At 45.1% G+C, this 18633-nt stretch overlaps 1 protein-coding gene across 3 annotated transcripts in view; it reads left to right on the forward strand.

Annotated features, from left to right (window-relative positions):
- CD99 (CD99 molecule (Xg blood group)) overlaps nucleotides 1-18633 on the forward strand; it is a 57396-nt gene that overhangs the window by 26378 nt on the left and 12385 nt on the right. For all 3 annotated transcript variants that reach the window (XR_013412687.1, XM_015126881.3, XM_015126882.3), the window contains exons 5-8: nucleotides 423-491; nucleotides 10991-11038; nucleotides 11801-11851; nucleotides 15629-15742. Coding sequence is in view for 2 of the 3 variants with exons in the window: in XM_015126881.3 (XP_014982367.1) it covers nucleotides 423-491; nucleotides 10991-11038; nucleotides 11801-11851; nucleotides 15629-15742 (282 nt within the window). In the remaining variant the exon portion in view is untranslated. The remainder of the gene's footprint in view (nucleotides 1-422; nucleotides 492-10990; nucleotides 11039-11800; nucleotides 11852-15628; nucleotides 15743-18633) is intronic.

Genomic DNA, 18633 nt, shown 5'->3' on the forward strand with positions numbered 1-18633 from the left:
TGAGACACATGTGCCTACCCTGGCCAGGGCTGGCCTCACGAGCATGTGACCTGTGCAGTGGCACGGGACCCCATGGCATGTTGGTTTGACATGGGCACCATACTGGTTTACTGTTCTGGTGCCGCCGTCTTGGAATACTTAACAGAATTTGAAAAATGGGTCCCACCTTTTTATTTTGGCCCCAGAAATTCTGCAGCTGGTGTGGATACCCGCTTTAATTTTTATTGAACATACTTGAAATTAAGAACTGTGGCTCAAAGTTGATGGGAGGAAATTGGCAGGAGACTGTGTGTATGGGTATCCCCACCAGGACAAAGGCCAAGGTCCAGTTTCTGCTGAGGGAACCGTCTGTATGTAAACTGATGTTTCATTTTCTTTACTGCAAGGCACTTATCATTGCAACTCTCATCTTTCACAAACAGACGACCCACCACCACCGAACCCACCCAAGCCGAAGCCAAATCCAAACCCCAACCAGGCTGGTTCCTCTGGTAAGAGTCTCTGACCCTGTGAGCTGTCTCCATGTGGTTCAGAATTCATTGATATTTATGTCAGCTGAGACGAGGTGATTTCAGATGAGTGTGTGCTTACTGTTGACTGCCTGTGCAGTGTAATGCCCGTGTTCATGTAGTGGAAAATGTACCTTTCAAAAATAGATATTCAGCTTGGATTTTATTTTTAATTTGCTTTTTTTTTTTTTGAGACAGAGTCTCGCTCTGTCACCCAGGCTGGAGTGCAGTGGTGCCATCTTGGCTCACTGCAACCTCCACCTACTGGGTTCAAGTGATTCTCCTGCATCAGCCTCCTGAGTAGCTGGAATTACAGGCACACACTGCCATGCCCAGCTAATTTTTGTATGTTTAGTAGAGTCAGGGTTTTGCTGTGTTGGCCAGGCTGGCTCGAACTCCTGACCTCAAGTGATCCGCCCACCTTGGCTTCCCGAAAGTGCTGGGATTACAGATATGAGCCACTGTGCCTGGCCTAGTATCCCGGCCCACGGGATAGTCAGAGCAGGCCCTGGAGGAGGGGGTGGGAATTTGGGGAACAAGAGACATGAGAAATGGAGACAAGACAGTGCTCTGATCAAGTCTCGTTTAATGGCGGTAATGCACTGCCTTATATACACTTGGAAGGGAAGGGGTTGGGCTAAGGCGGAAATGATCTCATTGCCGAGGGCGTGGCCAGGTTAGTTTCGGTTTCTCCGGTCGGACGTCATGTTGCGCTTGCGCTATTAAGTAACAATTTTCCCGGGCGCGGGAAAAGTGAGTGAAGAAGAAGCAGGAAGAGCGCCATCTTTAACGAGGTATTAGTACAGGGGAAAAAAGGCAAAGATAGGGAGAAGGTGTGGGGTGGAAATGAATATAGCTCAGGCGTTTAATCCTCAATTATTATTCGCTATGGCCGGGGCGTGCAGCTCCGGACAGGTCCCCCTTTTTATATTTTTATGAGAAAACCCCTTGGGAACTGCGCCTGTCTTAGGTTGGGTCAACTCACCCCCACCTTCTAGGCCCGTCATGGGATAAGGCAGCAGCAAGGGCGGCCCTCCTGTCTTAGGCTCCGATGGAGATAGTGTCCTCTTACCCGTGATTGACTGTCCAGTTCAGCACACAGGGGAGGTGGTCTTATTAAGGTAAATAAGACTCACCATTTTCAGTCATCTCAAGGCGATGATAATGGACCTGTATAGATTTGGCCTGGAAGGCCTCAATTTGTTGTCTGACAAATGCCATAAGCTTATTAAGGATTATAGGCCCGAGAGTGAGGAAGAGTAGAAGAGTGAGTAAAGGACCAAGAAATGGCAGGAGATAGGGGAGAAGTCCATCGAGTCCAGTCCATAGTGGATTGGCGGCCAAGCCTTTTCTGCGCTTTTCTAGTTCTTCTTGTAACGTTTTTATCTTATCTCTGACGATTCCGGATTTGTTGGCGTAAAGACAGCACTTTTCCTGTAAGGCCAAACATATCCCTCCCTGTTCTGCCGTTAACAAATCTAGACCTCTTCTATTCTGGAGAACTACTTCAGCTAACGAGTCTACTTGGTCTTGTAAGTCTTGTATAGTACTGGATAAGGTCTGTACATCTGAAATTAATTGATTGGATAATTTAGTATATTGGGTTAGTGAGACTCCTAGGCCTGTGGCTCCTGTAGTAAAAGCAGTGGTGATTCCTAGTCCAGCCAACAAGGGAATAAATTGTATGGCTCGTTTCGGTCTATAAATAAAATGTTCAATAGCGGGGATGGGGATAGGTTCATCTCCAGGGATGATATCAATGTCGGGGAGAAGAGTGGCCAGAACACAAAGCCCTGTCCAATTTGTAGGTAGATACGTATATGCCATGTTGTTTCCACAAACGAAAACCGAGCCATTTATAGCACACAAAGGGTTGGTGGCATTGATTATGGAAGTACAGTTGCCAAACACAACATAGCCTAAATCAATTTCTTTAGTGTTATTATATGATGGTGAAAAGAGGCAAGTGGAATTAGAAAATATCATCGGTTGAACTAAGTGGGGGGGGTAATAGGACAGGAATTATTTACTAAGGATTCATTTGAGTAATTGACATAGGGCAATGAAAGGTTAGGTATGGCTAGAGGAACAGGGGGGCCCATTTTAAGACAAAGCCAACAATCGTGGGCCAGGCTTGTATTGGACATTTGAAGTAAATTGTAAGTAGCATTGAGGATATCAAAGGTTTGGGCATCGAGCCTAAAATTACCTCTAAGCTCAGGCAGGGCTAAAGGGTGATATTGAAGTTCAGGATATGAAGCTTTATGAATTTCTTCTAATTTTTTCTGGACGGTTTTAATCCTTGCAATATCTAATGGGCCTCCTCCATCAGAAATGTGAATGGGGGCGGTAGTGCTCCAACAAACAGGCTTTCCTTTTTGGCCGTTACAAGGAGATTGTACAAGTTTATTAGTGGATCCTAATACTTGTACGTCATTGATGCCTCCAGTTTGTGTTTTTAGTAACGTGGCCGTATAATACGTTCTATTGCCTGATTTGCATTGTTGATAGGATGTATAACAGGAACTATGTACAGAAGATTGGAAAGAACTACAAGGGCATTCTAGGAGCGGCCCGTTAGGTGAGGTATCTCTTGGGGTAGACTTACATTTCCATAACTGGTTTGGCATTAGGTAAGCTGTCTTGCCCGTGCAGGTCACCTGGGTGATTCTATCTGACGGAGGTTCAGATATTTGTCCCCCTCTGCAGTCACAAGGCTGGCCGTATTGTTTTCGTAATAATTCTCTTGCCTTACGAGGGTCACCAAAACCTGCATAGACTGTCACTATGTTATATAGAGCGATTATTCTCCAAAGGAATTTCATGTTAGGCTTCATTTTCTGAAAAACAAGAAGGAAAGAACTTCTCAGGGAGATTTATCTTCCCTGGACTGACAATGGTTATGATTTATTTGTCTTACCAATCTTTCAGGCAGCCATCTGGCTGCATCATTTTTTTGTGAGAAGATGCACACTGAGCCTCTTCCCCAAATTAAAACTGGATCGGGGCCATGCCATGAACTATCAAGTGGATCTTTCCATTTTACCATTGCAAACTGTTTTTGAGATTCAGGATGCCAGAAACGGTCGGCAGCCGATTTTCCATGACTGTCCAAATTTAAAAAATTAAGGATAAACAGGGCATGATTGAGTATGTTTCTGGGGGTACCCTTCACGGGGTACCAGCTCCCCCCTTTTAATTTTGTGATAATAGTTTTTAATGACAGATGAGCTCTTTCTACTATACCTTGTCCTTGGGGATTATAGGGAATGCCTGTGGTATGTTTAATTTGTAGGGTATTACAAAATTGTAAGAAGGTTTTGGCTGTATAACCGGGGCCATTGTCTGTTTTGATTTGTTTGGGTATTCCTAAAATAGAAAAGCAGTGTAATAAATGAGCTATGACATGTTTGGTGGCCTCTCCTGTTTGGAGAGTTGCACTGATGAATCCACTATAGGTGTCTATGCATACATGGATATATTTTAGTTGACCGAATTCTAAGTGGTGAGTAACGTCCATTTGCCAAATTTCGTTGGGGATGAGTCCTCGGTGGTTAACTCCTAGATGGGGAACAGGTAAATATGTTATGCAGTTGGCGCATTGTTTAACTATTTGTCGAGCTTGTTCTCTGGTAAGTTTAAACATAAGCCTTAAGGTCTGGGCGTTTAAATGATGTAAGGCATGTGCTTTTTGCGCTTGTTGCAAATTGTCTGTAGTGACTGTGGCTATGGTTTTTGTTGCCGTGTCAGCTGTTGCGTTACCTTGTGTTAGAGGTCCCGGTAATCCTGAATGTGCTCTAATATGCCCAAGAAAAAAGGGAGTAGTCCTTTTTCGGATAAGTTGTTGACATTGTAAAAATAGGTTAGCTGTGTCTGAAATATGTTTAATTTGAGACACGGTCTCTAAGAGGGGTATTGAATGAGCCAGGTAGGCGCTGTCTGTATAAATGTTAAGTGGCTGACAAGGAAAAGCTGATAGTGCTGCAATTATAGCTTGCAATTCGACCAGCTGAGCTGATGTATAAGTGGTCTGGAATTTAACGACTACATTATTGTAAGTGTAAGCGGCAAGTCCTGTGGAGGATCCATCAGTGAAAATTAGTAATGCGTCATTGAGAGGTTCTTTACTGGTAATATGGGGAAATACAAACGCATGAAGTTTGCAAAATTGAATAAGTTTGTTAGGTGGGTAATGGTTGTCAATCGTGCCAGTGTAAGAAGCGCAAGCAATTGGCCAGGCTTCCGTATTTTGTAACAGCCAATGGATGCGTGATTGAGTGTAGGGCTGTATAATGGTAGAGGGTTCTATTCCAAAGTATTTTCTACTGTTCTCTCTTCCCAAGATAATTAGATCAGCTATGGCATCATAATAAGACAACAAAACCTTTTTAGGGGAGGAGGAAGGTGTACCCACATAATGGGATTGTCTGCCAAAATAGGCCAGTAGGGGTTATTGTTGTGTTAAAAATAAGGAATATTAATGGCTGAGAATAATCAATACCGGTAACAAATTGTGTTGCAATGGCATGTTCTACCTGTTGGAGTGTTATTAATGCTTCTTTAGTAATGGACCTGGGGGATTTTGGATTAGAGTCTCCTTTTAATATATCAAAAAGAGGTTTTAACTCTCCTGTGGTGAGCTTTAAGTACGGTCGAAGCCAATTTATGTCTCCCAGTAATTTTTGGAAATCATTTAAAGTTTTTAAATGATCACGACGTATAACGGCCTTTTGATTAATGATTTTGGGTCCATTAATTTGGAAACCAAGATAAGTGTATGGATCTTGTAATTGTACTTTTTCTGGGGCTATTTGTAGTCCGGCTGCTGTTAACTCTTGTTTGAGTTGGGCGAAGCACTGTAAGACTTGTTCGCCAATTTCTCCTGCTATTAAAATATCATCCATATAATGTATAATATACATTTGTGCCCATGTTTTTCTGACTGGCTCTATAGCGGCAGCTACATATTTTTGACACAAGGTAGGACTATTGGCCATACCCTGAGGTAAGACTTTCCATTGATAACGCTTCATTGGTTGTTTAAAATTTGTAGATGGAAGACTAAAGGCAAATCTTTTCTGGTCAGCAGGGTGAAGGGGAATTGTAAAAAAGCAATCTTTAAGGTCAATAACAATTTTAATATATTTTTGAGGAATCGCAACCGGTGAAGGCAATCCTGGTTGTAAGGCACCCATAAGGATCATAGTGATATTTACTGCTCTTAAATCTTGTAAGAGTCTCCATTTACCAGACTTCTTTTTAATAACAAAAATAGGTGTATTCCAAGGGGAATTACTTTCCTCAATATGTCCTGCTGCTAGTTGTTCCTGCACTAACTGTTGGGCAGCACTTAGTTTATCATTGAGTAAAGGCCACTGATCAACCCAAACGGGCTCATCTGACTTCCAAGTAATGGGGTCAGCGCACCTTTGGGGTGCAGGTATGTCAGTGGCCTGAGCTAAAAATTTCCAAACCCCTTTTTATCAAGTTGTCCTGAAACCAGTATAGGCTGTGGGATACCGTTCTCTCCTTTTCCAAGACCTTTACCAGGGGTGTATCCTTGAGTCAACATTTGTGCAGTAACTATATCATTTGGACTACACATTATAATTTTCATTTGAGAGAGTAGATCTCGCCCCCAAAGGTTAACAGGTAGGTAAGGGATGACAAATGGCTTAATGAGGCCTGAATTGTTTTCTTTATCTGTCCATGTTAGGTATTTAGAACTTTGTTTAGGATTACTGCTTTGTCCAATTCCTCTCAAGTGAGTTAAAGTTTCTGTGGTAGACCAATGAGAGGGCCAATCTTCCTCTTTAATGATAGTTACGTCAGCCCCTGTGTCTATTAGTCCAGTGAATGCCTTCCCGTCTAACCATAAGGTTAGAGAGGGTTTTTGATTTGTAATTGGTTGCACCCAATATATATCTGATGATCCGAAACCTTTTATATTTCTATTAGAGTATTGGATATTATTATCTGTTTTAACCAAAGGTAGCAGGAGTAACTGAGCTATTCTAACTCCTCGAGGGACAGTAATAATACTATCAATAGCTCTGGCCATGATTTTAATTTCTCCTTCATAATCATTATCGATAACTCCAGGGAGGACTTGTGAGCCTCTCATGGTGACACTACTTCTTCCTAAAAGTAGCCCAAAAGTGTTAGGTGGTAAGGGTCCATATATTCCGGTATTTAAGGTTTGCGGTCCCATTTCAGGTGTTAGTATTGTGTGGGAGGTGGAACTGAGGTCCAATCCTGCACTTCCTGGGGTTGCTCTACTAAGTTTTGAAATGGATTGCTGTTGCTGGCTGGAACAAAACTGACTGCCCCATATGCTTGTTTCGGGGCCTGAGGCTGGCCCCTCATCCCGTTTCCCTGCCTGGGGGGTAAAGGATTTCCTTGACTGTCAGTTTTAGATTTACATTCGTTTGCCCAGTGCCTTCCTCTTTTACACCTTGGGCAAAGGCCTGGGATTTTTGCTTCTGGACTCTTATTTTGGTTTTCACAGCAATCTTTTGCAAAGTGTCCCCTTTTACCGCATCTAAAACATCCCCCTTTATCTTTACCTTTGTTAATGAGGAAATCTCTTACTGTTTGGCCGCTAAAAGCGGCGGCCATTGCTAGGCCTTGTTGATATGAGGGCCCAATATCTGAACAAAGGCGAATGTATCCTGTTAAATCTGTTTTCTTTCGATAAGGTCTGATTGCCGCTTGGCAGGCGGGGTTAGCATTTTCATAAGCTAACTGTTTAACATAATCTACACCCGTTTCTGCATTTCCAAAGATTCTACCTGCCGTGGTCATAAGTCTATGCACAAAGTCTGAAAATGGCTCATCAGGTCCTTGTTTAACCGCTGTGAGCGAGGCCCCCTGGATCTCCTTTAACGGGAAGTTTTCTCCAGGCTTTTGTAGCAGCAGCCTGGATTTGTGAGAACAGTCCAGGGTCATATTGCATTTGGGCCTGAGTGTCCACATAATTACCTGAACCAGTTAACATATCAAAATCCCAACTGTTTCCTGCCTGTTGATTTCTTTTAGCTGTATCTCTACAATTTTCAAAGAACTCTGACTTCCAAATTAAGTGGTCTCCCCCAGAAAGAACTGCCCTGACTAAGGTATTCCAGTCTGTAGGAGTGAGCCAATTCTCAGCTACAGATTCCACTATAGCAAGAGTATATGGAGCAGTAGCCCCATACTGAGAGGCAGCAGTCTTTAACTCTTTTATAATAGTAAAATCAAATCCAGTATGATGCCTCCAAGCCTGTCCCTGTTCATCTATGGTTTCCGTGACCAGAAAAACGTCTTTGGGGGAGGAGTCTTCTCTATGTCGGCTAGCAACTAACCCCCCTCTTGGAACATGTTGTCCAGGCCGCTGAAGTGGGCACAAGGAACCCTCCATAGCGTCTGAGTTAGGTATTTTTTCATTTCCTGTTTTTAGCTTTTGGAGCCTAATTATCAATGATTGATGTAACTCTTCAAGTTTAATCTGTTCTTCTAGTTGAGCAATTTTTTGCTTTAATTCTTCTTTAGGATCTATTGCTGCCATAATAATGGGCGCAGAAGCCTCATTATGTGTCTTATTATATGGGGGTGGGTATGAAGTAAAGGGAGGCAAATCAGGGTTGTGATATTTAGCCGCCTCTTCCTCTAAATCATCCCAATTGATATCCAATTGATTAGGCTTATTAATTTCCTCCTCCTTTTGAAGCATCTGTAAAATTGGGTATTTTTTTTGGTTTGTTTTCGTGTGGTATTTCTTTATCTGTTACAGAAGGAGACTTGATTTCCTCATGATCACTTTCGAGGGAAATGAGATCCTCCTCCGTATCTTGCGGAGGCTTTGCGAGGTTAGAGCGGGAGCTAACCTTTAAAATATGCTCTGTCTGAGCGACCGCAGCCATGACTTGTGGATCGGCCTCCTTCTTATCTATTAAATCTCTAATGAGGTTCCAATAAGAGAAGGCGGTTACAGGAATTTTTTCTGGCCCAAAAGTATTATAATAGTCCTGAAGACAATCCCCTACTCTACGCCATCTTTTAATATCAATAGTTCCTTCCTGTGGGAACCAAGGGCAAGTGTCTTACAAAATCAAAAAATTTAAACAAATCATTACCTTTAACCTTTACTCCTCGTATCTTTAAAGCCTCTTTTAATTGTCCTACATATATTTGATGTTGGCTTAATTCTTGTCCCATTTCGGACGCGCCACTTACCTTCGATCCTGACGCGGCAGGTTCCCGCAGTGATCGGAAGAGTTTGACTCCTTTTGTCTTCGTTAGCGGTCGACCGTCCTTTGGCGTCCTTTTCCTCACGGAGTCCCTCGTTTCCAGGTCCCTGTTCGGGCGCCACGTATCCCGGCCCGCGGGATAGTCAGAGCAGGCCCTGGAGGAGGGGGTGGGAATTTGGGGAACAAGAGACACGAGAAATGGAGACAAGACAGTGCTCTGATCAAGTCTCGTTTAATGGCGGTAATGCACTGCCTTATATACACTTGGAAGGGAAGGGGTTGGGCTAAGGCGGAAATGATCTCATTGCTGAGGGTGTGGCCAGGTTAGTTTCGGTTTCTCGGTCGGACGTCATGTTGCGCTTGCGCTATTAAGTAACAATTTTCCCGGGCGCGGGAAAAGTGAGTGAAGAAGAAGCAGGAAGAGCGCCATCTTTAACGAGGTATTAGTACAGGGGAAAAAAGGCAAAGATAGGGAGAAGGTGTGGGGTGGAAATGAATATAGCTCGGGCGTTTAATCTTCAATTATTATTCGCTATGGCCGGGGCGTGCAGCTCCGGGCAGCCTAGTTTGCTACTTTTACTTCCAAGTTCCATCTTATGGAACTTCTAAAAAATTGAATACAAGAATTTAAATATAGACTTAATAAAGAGAAAAGTATTGGCATACACATTCCTTATGGAGAAGCTAGTGTGTTTTAAATCTTTTTGCCCTTAAATATTTAAGAAAAAAGTATTTTCTGACATATTACAGCATTTTCAGTGTTATTTGAATAGCACCAGTTTTTTTTTTAGCTGAATGATTGTTGAAAGTTTATATGCTTAGGGTTTTTTTGTTTACATATTTAATTTTTAACACAGAAATATATTAATGATGTCCACATCTTGTTGACATTTTGATGGCGATTAGTGCTAGTATTTTATGTATCTTTTTTTTTTTTTTGAGACAGGGTCTCACTGTGTTGTCCAGGCTAGAGTACAGTGGTGTGATCATATTAAACATAGGAGCATACCACAGCCTCCAACTCCTGGGCTAGAGAGATCCCCCTGCCTCAGTCTTTCAAGAAGCTGGGGCTACAGGCACACAGCACCGTGACCAGTTAGTTTTGTCATTTTTTGTAGAGATGGGGTCTCAGTATGTTGCCCAGGCTGGTCTGAAACTCCTGGCCTCAAGCAATCCTCTTGCCTCAGCGTCCCAAATCTCTTGAGATTATAGGCACGAGCCACCTCACCCAGCCTATATATTAATCTAAATGAAATAAATTTTAAGCAAAGTTCCAAGTCTTTTGTTTATACTGCATTGCAACATTACTTTTTGCTTACTGATATTCCATGAACATTTTTTCATGTCACATAATCATTTCTATCGTATGACTTTTACCGATAATCATGTACTATTACATACTACATATATAATTATATACTTCCTTTAATTCTGAAAATGTTGTGTTTCTTCTGGCATTTTAGAATTATGAATTAACAAAGCAAATCTGAGTCAACTCCATGCACTATTTTTATTCCTTCGAAGAAATTTCTAGCATTCAAGTTGTTTAGATCAATGTGTATGAGTACTTGTATAGCTTTTGACCTGGTTTTTAATTTGCTGCAGAATTTTAGCAATTTATTTTGATGCCAGGGGTGTGTGCAAATGTCCCTGTCTTCACACCATCTCCAATATTAGTTATCACCTGGGAAACCTTTGCAAATAGTGTGAAATATTCCGTCAACTTTCTCCTGGTTTCATGACTTTACTTCTAAAATTAAAAAAAAAAAAAACCTGCATCCATTGGCCGTGGGTACTTCTTATTTTGTGTATTGTATGCTTTGCCTTTTATTCTTATATTCTGATATGACATTATTGATTTATAAACCTTCTTCATTTATTTACAGACATTAAATATTGCCAGCATGCAATATTATGCTCACGTTTTTCCACTTTATTTATGATTTTTTGTTTTGTTTTGTTTTGAGACTGAGTTTAGCTCTTGTTGCCCAGGCTGGAGTGCAGTGGTGCCATCTTGGCTCACTGCAACCTCCACCTCCAGGGTTCAAGTGATTCTCCTGCCTCATCCTCCCAAGTAGCTGGGATTACATGTGCCTGTCACCACACCCAGCTAATTTTTATATTCTTAGTAGAGATGGGGTTTCACTATGTTGATGAACAGGCTGGTTTTCCTGAGTTTTTCCTTTATTCTAAGACATGAAGACCCTTGGAGGAGTTCCAGGTTGACAGATGATGCTGTATTTTCTTTCCTAGGTAGCTTCTCAGATGCTGACCTTGCGGATGGCGTTTCAGGTGGAGAAGGTACAGTTACCTTGTTTTCTGTCTCTTTTCTCTCTCCATCCCATGATGCCCACCTGCTCTGCAGAATCACTACAGGGTCTAAACTCTCAGCCCTCTGTGAACTCACAGTGAAATGTTCAGTCATTTCTGTGGGAACTGCCCGTTTGCTGAGGCTTCAAGATTGTGGGAAGTAAAGGCTGCCCCATAGAGGATTGGTCCTGGGGGAAGAGTTCAGGGCCCAGGCAGCTGTCCCACTTTTCTGAGGGACAGGGCCTGTCGAATGGGCCCTTCTCACCACCTCCTCACCCATCCATTCGCCTGTGTATTCTTTCGAATAGCTAGTGTTGTTTCAGCTTCGTTTTATTGGGCTGTTTTCTGTAATTTAAGGAACGTGAATATTAAAGCCCTAAGAATAAAGAGAGAATGCCTGGGAGTACAGGTTCTCAGAGTACCCCTGGAGTGTAACAGGCAGCACCCCAGCTCTGTAGCTGGGTAACATGCACCCCCACAGAGTGTAACAGGCAGCATCCCAGCTATACAGCTGTGTAACATGCACCCCCACAGAGTGTAACAGGCAGCACCCCAGCTCTGTAGCTGTGTAACATGCACCCCCACAGTGTAATAGGCAGAGGCAGGACTCCAGCTCTGTAGCTGGGTAACATGTATCCCCGTAGAGTGTAAGAAACAGGACCCCAGCCTCTTCACGGTCCTGGCTGTGAATTTTTCCTTGATCCCGAATCTTCCAGATGCAGATTGTCAGCAGATGTTGCTTTTGTGTTGCAGGAAAAGGAGGCAGTGATGGTGGAGGAAGCCACAGGAAAGAAGGGGAGGAGGGTAGGTGCACCTGGCTTCTGCCATTTTTCTTCTTGTCTCTCCCATGTGGTGGTGAGAAGGGGAAGCAGAATGTCTGAGAGCTGGCGGACTACACTGGCATCGGCCTCCTGAAGCTACTGGCAGGAGACACGGGTGTTCTGTGCCCAGTGCTCCCAAGCGGTATAGCCACAGAGGTCCCCCCAGCAAACCAGCCCTGCTCCAGGTGCCCACGTGACCCAGATTTTACATTTGGTCACCTGCCCATGATGTTCTGGCTGGCGATCTGATCCCTACATCATGCTTAGCCTTGTCCTTGTGTTTACTAAAGCTCCTACACTCACCCTAACGATCAGAAGCTTGTGACGCGGCATCCTCCATTGCGCTTGGCCCTTGAGAACATCAGTGACCAGGTGGGAGGTGGGAATGTGGATTGCTCCCACCCTGGCTGTAACAGGCATTGTGTTCTCCATGAAAGTGCCGGTGATGTATCTCCTGTCTCCTTTTTCATAACCTTTTCCCTTAGATGGGACAAGAAAATAACAACAGAAAGAATTCCTTTTAAAACTGTAAAGAAAAAAAAAATGAGGTAAGAGAAAGAGAAAGTAGGGAGGAAGGAAGAAGGGAAGGAAAGAAGGAAGGAGGGATGGAGAGAGAGAAGGAAGGAAGGAGGAAAGAAGGGAAGAAGGAAGAGAGGGAAGGGAGGAAGGAAGGGAGGAGGAAGGGAGGGTGGGAGGAAGGAAGGAAGGAAAAGAGGAAGGGAGGGAGGGAGGGAGGAAGGAAGGACAAGAAAGACGGAGGGAGGGAAAAGAGGGAGGAAGGAGGAAGAAGGGAGGGAGGGAAGGAAGGGAAAGAGGGGAGGAAGGAAGGGAAAGAGGGGAGGGAGGGAGGGAGGGAAAGAAGGAAGGAAAGCAGGAGAAGGGAGGAGGAAAGGAAGGAATGAAGGAGAAGGGAGGAAAGGAATGAAGAAGAAGGGAGGAAAGGAAGGAAGGAGAGAGGGAAACAGAAGAAAAGAAGGAAAAGAAGGAAAGAGGGAAGGAGAGAGGAGAGACAGAAGAGAGGGAGGGGCGAGGACAATAGCTTCGTATTTTAGTATCTCACATCTCTAAAATTCTCAGGGACTTTGCTTCTAGCAAAATGCCTGGTTTTAAGCAGCTTCTTTGGCAGAAGAGGTACTAACTTGGCCAAAGATTTTAATACCTGTTTGCCATTTTAATCGCTGATAAAATGTGAATTATTAAAATACGCAACGAATGTTTGTGGAAAAAGAAAAGTGGGTAGTCTACCCTTGTTTTAGGTAGTTATGATTTTTATGGATACAGTTCTTGAATTCTAGGCTTTCTTTGAAGAGGTAGTAATCTGTCTGTAGCCCTCACCTGGGACTACAAGGTCATTTAAAAAAAAATAGCTAAGAAAACCCATGTCTGGCATGTTTATGGCAGGCCGTTGCTCTTGGCCTTCTGAAGAGTTCATGTTTACTATGCCACTTCATCAGGGAGGGGTAGTTAAGCTCAAAAAATCTTTCCATGACATGACTGTGTCTTGCACATATTAAAGACTGGCCGAATGAACACACCACCCACAGACCATGTTTGGAGCCAGTGTTTTTGCTGAAAGTCAGACAATTCTCCTTCCCCGTCACGGAGGGCAGAGAAGATTCTATCTGGAGAAGGGTCCTCTAAAGCTCACATCTGGCATTTGGAATTAAGAATCTCTTCATCGGCTGGGCGCCATGGCTCACACCTGTCATCCCAGCACTTTGGGAGGCTAAGGCGGGAGGATTGCTTGAGACCAAGAGTTCGAAATCAGCCTGGCCAACATGGTGAAACCCCTTCTCTACAAAAAATACAAAAATTAGGCCAGGTGTGGTGGCTCACGCCTGTAATCCCAGCACTTCGGGAGGCCAAGGTGGGTGGATCACTTGAGATCAGGAGTTTTGAGACCAGCCTGGTTAACATGATGAAACCCCATCTCTACAAAAAATACAAAAATTAGTAGGGCGTGTAGCATGCACCTATAGTCCCAGCTACTCGAGAGGCACAAGAATTGCTTGAACCCGGGAGGCAGAGGCTGCAGTGAACTGAAATCGTGCCACTACACTCCAGCCTGGGTGACAAAGTAAGACTGCATTTCAAAAAAAAAAAAAAAAAAAATGGCCGGGCGCGGTGGCTCAAGCCTGTAATCCCAGCACTTTGGGAGGCCGAGACGGGCGGATCACGAGGTCAGGAGATCGAGACCATCCTGGCTAACACAATGAAACCCCGTCTCCACTAAAAATACAAAAAAATTAGCCGGGCGTGGTGGCGGCGCCTGTAGTCCCAGCTACTCAGGAGGCTGAGGCAGGAGAATGGCGGGAACCCGGGAGGCGGAGCTTGCAGTGAGCCGAGATCGCGCCACTGCACTCCAGCCTGGGCGACAGAGCAAGACTCCGCCTCAAAAAAAAAAAAAAAAAAAAAATTAGCCAGTGGTGGTGGCACATATCTGTAATCCCAGCTACTTGGGAGGCTGAGGCAGGAGACTAGCTGGAACCCGGGACGCAGAGGTTGCAGTGAGCCGAGACTGCACCATTGCACTCCAGCCTGGGCAATACAGCAAGACTCTGTCTCCCAAAAACAAAAAAGAATTATTGCTGGAATGACATTTTTTTAAAAAATAGGCTGGGTGTGGTGGCTCATGCATGTAATCTCAGCATTTTGGGAGGCCTAGGCAGGCAGGTTGCTTTAGGCTGGGAGTTCGAGATCAGACTGGGCAACATAGCAAGACCCCAATTCTATAAAACCACAATAATTAACCAGACATGGTGGTGCACACCTGTAGTCCCAGCTACTCGGAAGGCTGAAGTGGGAGGATCTCATGAGCCCAGGAAGATTGCGGTGAGCTATGATTGCATCATTGCACTGCAGCCTGTTTGACAGAGTAAGAACCCATCTCAAAATAATAAACAATAATAATAATTAATTACATAGATATGGATTTAAAATATTTGCATTGAAACCCAAAGCTGTTTTCAGGGGGTGAAAAACGAACATTCTAACGATACAGAACGCTATGGCAAAGCACCAAGCATTGCAGGTCTTTGCTTCTTCATCTTCTGCCCCTACCTGGGCTCTTTCCTCCAGGTTTGATGTCCAGCTCTCTCTCTTTTTTGTTTTGTTTTGTTTTGTTTTGAGATGGTGAATTGCTCTGTCACCCAGGCTGGAGTGCAGTGGCACGATCTCGGCTCACTGCAACCTCCGCCTCCCGGGTTCAAGCGATTCTCCAGACTCAGCCTCCCGAGTAGCTGGGGTTAAAGGCGCCCGCCCCTACTCCCAGCTAAGTTTTATATTTTTCATAGAGACAGGTTTTACCATGTTGACTAGGCTGGTCTCGAACTCCTGACCTCAGGCGATCCGCCCGCCTTGGCCTCCCAAAGTGCTGGGATTACAGGTGTGAGCCATTGCGCCCAGACCCAGCTCTCTCTTTCCATAGGTCTTTGTCTGTCTTTGTCTCTGCCTTGGTTCTGCTGAGCTTCTTCCTGTACCTCGCTGGCCTCTCTTCATGTCTCTTTTCTCCCTGCTCCACTCCCTCCACGGTCTGACCAGGTCTGCCCAGCATGGCTGGCGATGGGAGACTGTGCCTTGCTTTGCCTTCCTGTGTACCATTCTCGGCGTGCTCCCTTTGCAAATCGGTCAGCTCGGGTGACTGAGATGTTCTGAGGATCTTGGTGCTCTCAGACTGACTGTCTCTGCCAGCCACTGCTCCCTGGGATCTTCTCTGCACTGTGCATGTCTCAGTCATGATGCTGTGTGCTTCCTCCTGCAGCGGACGCCCCAGGTGTGATCCCCGGGATTGTGGGGGCCGTCGTGGTCGCCGTGGCCGGAGCCATCTCTAGCTTCATTGCTTACCAGAAAAAGAAGCTGTGCTTCAAAGAAAACGGTAAGGCTCGCTCTGCCAGTGCCGCTCCTTCATGCCTTGCTGATTGGAAAACTGTGCTTTCTTTAAAAGGCAGAGACCAAACTCGGGCTGGCACGAAACAGGTGCACGATGACTGGTGGTTCATGAAACCACTAAAACTTTGGAATCAGACCTTCTGGCTTTGATTCCAGGGCTGTTCTGCCTTGTGTTTCATTGTGTGAAAGTTTACAAGTTCTCACTGCTGCAGTGCTTGGGTTTTTTACGTCTACAAAGTGGGAAATGGTTGGTACATACGCCGAGGAATTGTTGCAGGGGCTAGAGACAGTCGTGCAGGAAAGCCTCCACAAGTTTCCCTGCAGAGAGCAAAGGTGGAAGACACTTAGCTCTGATGATTCCTGCCTTGTTATTTACAATCAATGTCATCATTAGGAGGAGAGCCGTGATGAGGGGGCTGTCACGGTCCTTTCTTCACCCAGGAGAGTTAAGTTAAAACCCAGCACAAGGCCGGACACAGTGGCTCACAGCTGTAATCCCAGCACTTTGGGAAGCCAAGACGGGTGGATCATGAAGTCAGGAGATCGAGACCATCCTGGCTAACATGGTGAAACCCCATCTCTATTAAAAATACAAAAAATTAGCCGGGCGTGGTGGCGGGCGCCTGTAGTCCCAGCTACTCAGGAGGCTGAGACAGGAGAATGGCATGAACCCAGGAGGCAGAGCTTGCAGTGAGCCGAGATTGCACCACTGCGCTCCAGCCTGGGCGACAGAGCGAGACTCCGTCTCAAAAAACAAAACAAAACAAAAACCAGCACTGCGGATTCCCTTTCTGTTAGTACTGAAAACCCACACGCACCCAGGACCTGGGAAGTTTCTTGGGTCGGGACTAAAATTTACAGGGGAATTAGGAGGAGCACGTACTCACCATTGCAGTCCTCCTAGGCCAGTCAGCAGGCTCTTTGGGATCTTGTATTCAAAAGTCCCTAAATCATTTAGGATCCGCCGTGAAGTTGGGAAGTAAACCCTGCTATTTGGAACACAGCTAACGTGCATGCATCACTGGGCAGTTATGTTTAGCTCTGGCCTCCCTCTTGCATGACCAAGCAGTGTGGTTTGCAGGGATCTCATCGACCGGGAACAGCTACTCTTATTTTTCATTTTTTTTCTTGAGGCAGAGTTTTGCTTTGTTGCCCAGGCCGGAGTGCAGTGGCGCAATCTCGGCTCACTGCGTCCTCCAGCCCCCCGGGTTCAAGCAGTTCTCCTGCCTCAGCCTCCTGAGTAGCTGGGATTATAGGCGCCCGCCACCACGCCCGGCTAATTTTTGTATTTTTAGTAGAGAGCGGGTCTCACCATGTTGGCCGGGCTGGTCTCCAACTCCGGACCTCAAGTGATCCACCCGCCTCAGCCTTCCAAAGTGCTGGGATTACAGGTGTGAGGCACCACACCCGGCCAACAACCACTGTTTTATGGAGGAGCCCCTGGGGTCCTTCACGCCTCTGGGTGTCTGAACATCTCACCCTACTTAGATCTTAAGTCCTGACTCATTCTTGGTCACTGATGTCATCCACCCAAAGCACTGCTTCCTGAAGATTTTAGGGAGATTCCTAGAACATTTGAATAGATGCTGGTATGGACAAAGTTAGACCGTAGGGGTGGAGTTTCCCCGTAATCTCCCATCATTCCAGCATTTGACATCCACAGACGTTATTTAGAGTGTAAAATGGAGAGTCCTAAACAGCTTTCAGGTCTCAAGACTTTAAATGAGCTGCGGGTGTTTATATTGCCATTCTTGCTGTGGGGTTTTGGGCAGTGTGTGGAAGACAGTTGCCTCCTACCTGCTGGGTGGACTAGTGGGAATGGTGTTTGGTTGTTTGTTTGTTTGTTTATTGAGATGAAGTCTCAGTCTGTCACCCAGGCTGGAATGCAATGGCTCCATCTCAGCTCACTGCAACCTCCACCTCCTGGGTTCTCCCACCTCAGCCTCCCAAGTAGCTGGGATTACAGGTGCACACCACCACGCACGGCTAATTTTTGTTTTTTTAGTAGAGCTGGAGTTTCATTATGTTGGTCAGGCTGGTCTCGAACTCCTGACCTTGGGTGATCCGCCCGCCATGACCTCCCACAGTGCTGGGATTGCAGGCATAAGCCACCGTGCCCAGCTGGCGTTTGGCTGATTGAATGGCAGTGTTGAGCGAGGCCCAAATGGACAGATTACCACCTTCAAGGAGATGCCTATAAGAGACCTACAATTAGAACCACGTTGGAAAAAAGCAAACAGCAAAACATTCTTCTCCCCTCTTGCTGCTTCTAGAAGTAGCAAAGAGGTTAAAACAGTAGGGACACAATGAAAGGGAATTTGTGTTTGCTTTTCAATGACATTTCTTTTTCTTTTCTGAAACTGTTCAACTCACAGCGTAATATTCAACCAGGAGGTATGGAAGGCTTGTTTGCCAGGACAGGATGTGTAATATTCTAGATGTTTTATTTCAAACTCTCGTTGTTTTTTTTTTTTTTTTTTTTTTGAGACGGAGTGTCGCTCTGTCACTCCGAGTGGAGTGCAGTGGCGCAATCTCGGCTCACTGCAACCTCTGCCTCCTGGGTTCAAGCAATTCTCCTGCCTCAGCCTCCCAAGTAGCTGGAATTACAGGTGTGCATCACCACACCCGGCTAATTTTTATGTTTTTAGTAGAGACAGGGTTTCACCATGTTGAACACACTGGTCTCGAACTCCTGACCTCAGGTGATCCCCCCACCTTGGCCTCCCAAAGTGCTGGGATTATAGGCGTGAGTCAAAGCACCCGGCCTCTAGCTCTTTTTTAGAATCCCAGATAATTGTTGAACACTTTCGCATTAAACTACAAAATCTCTGATTGATGATTCTCTGAAAATCTTTGGGTCAACCCAAATTGGATTCA

The sequence above is a fragment of the Macaca mulatta genome, chromosome X (genome assembly GCF_049350105.2).
Source record: "Macaca mulatta isolate MMU2019108-1 chromosome X, T2T-MMU8v2.0, whole genome shotgun sequence".
NCBI lineage: Eukaryota > Metazoa > Chordata > Mammalia > Primates > Cercopithecidae > Macaca > Macaca mulatta.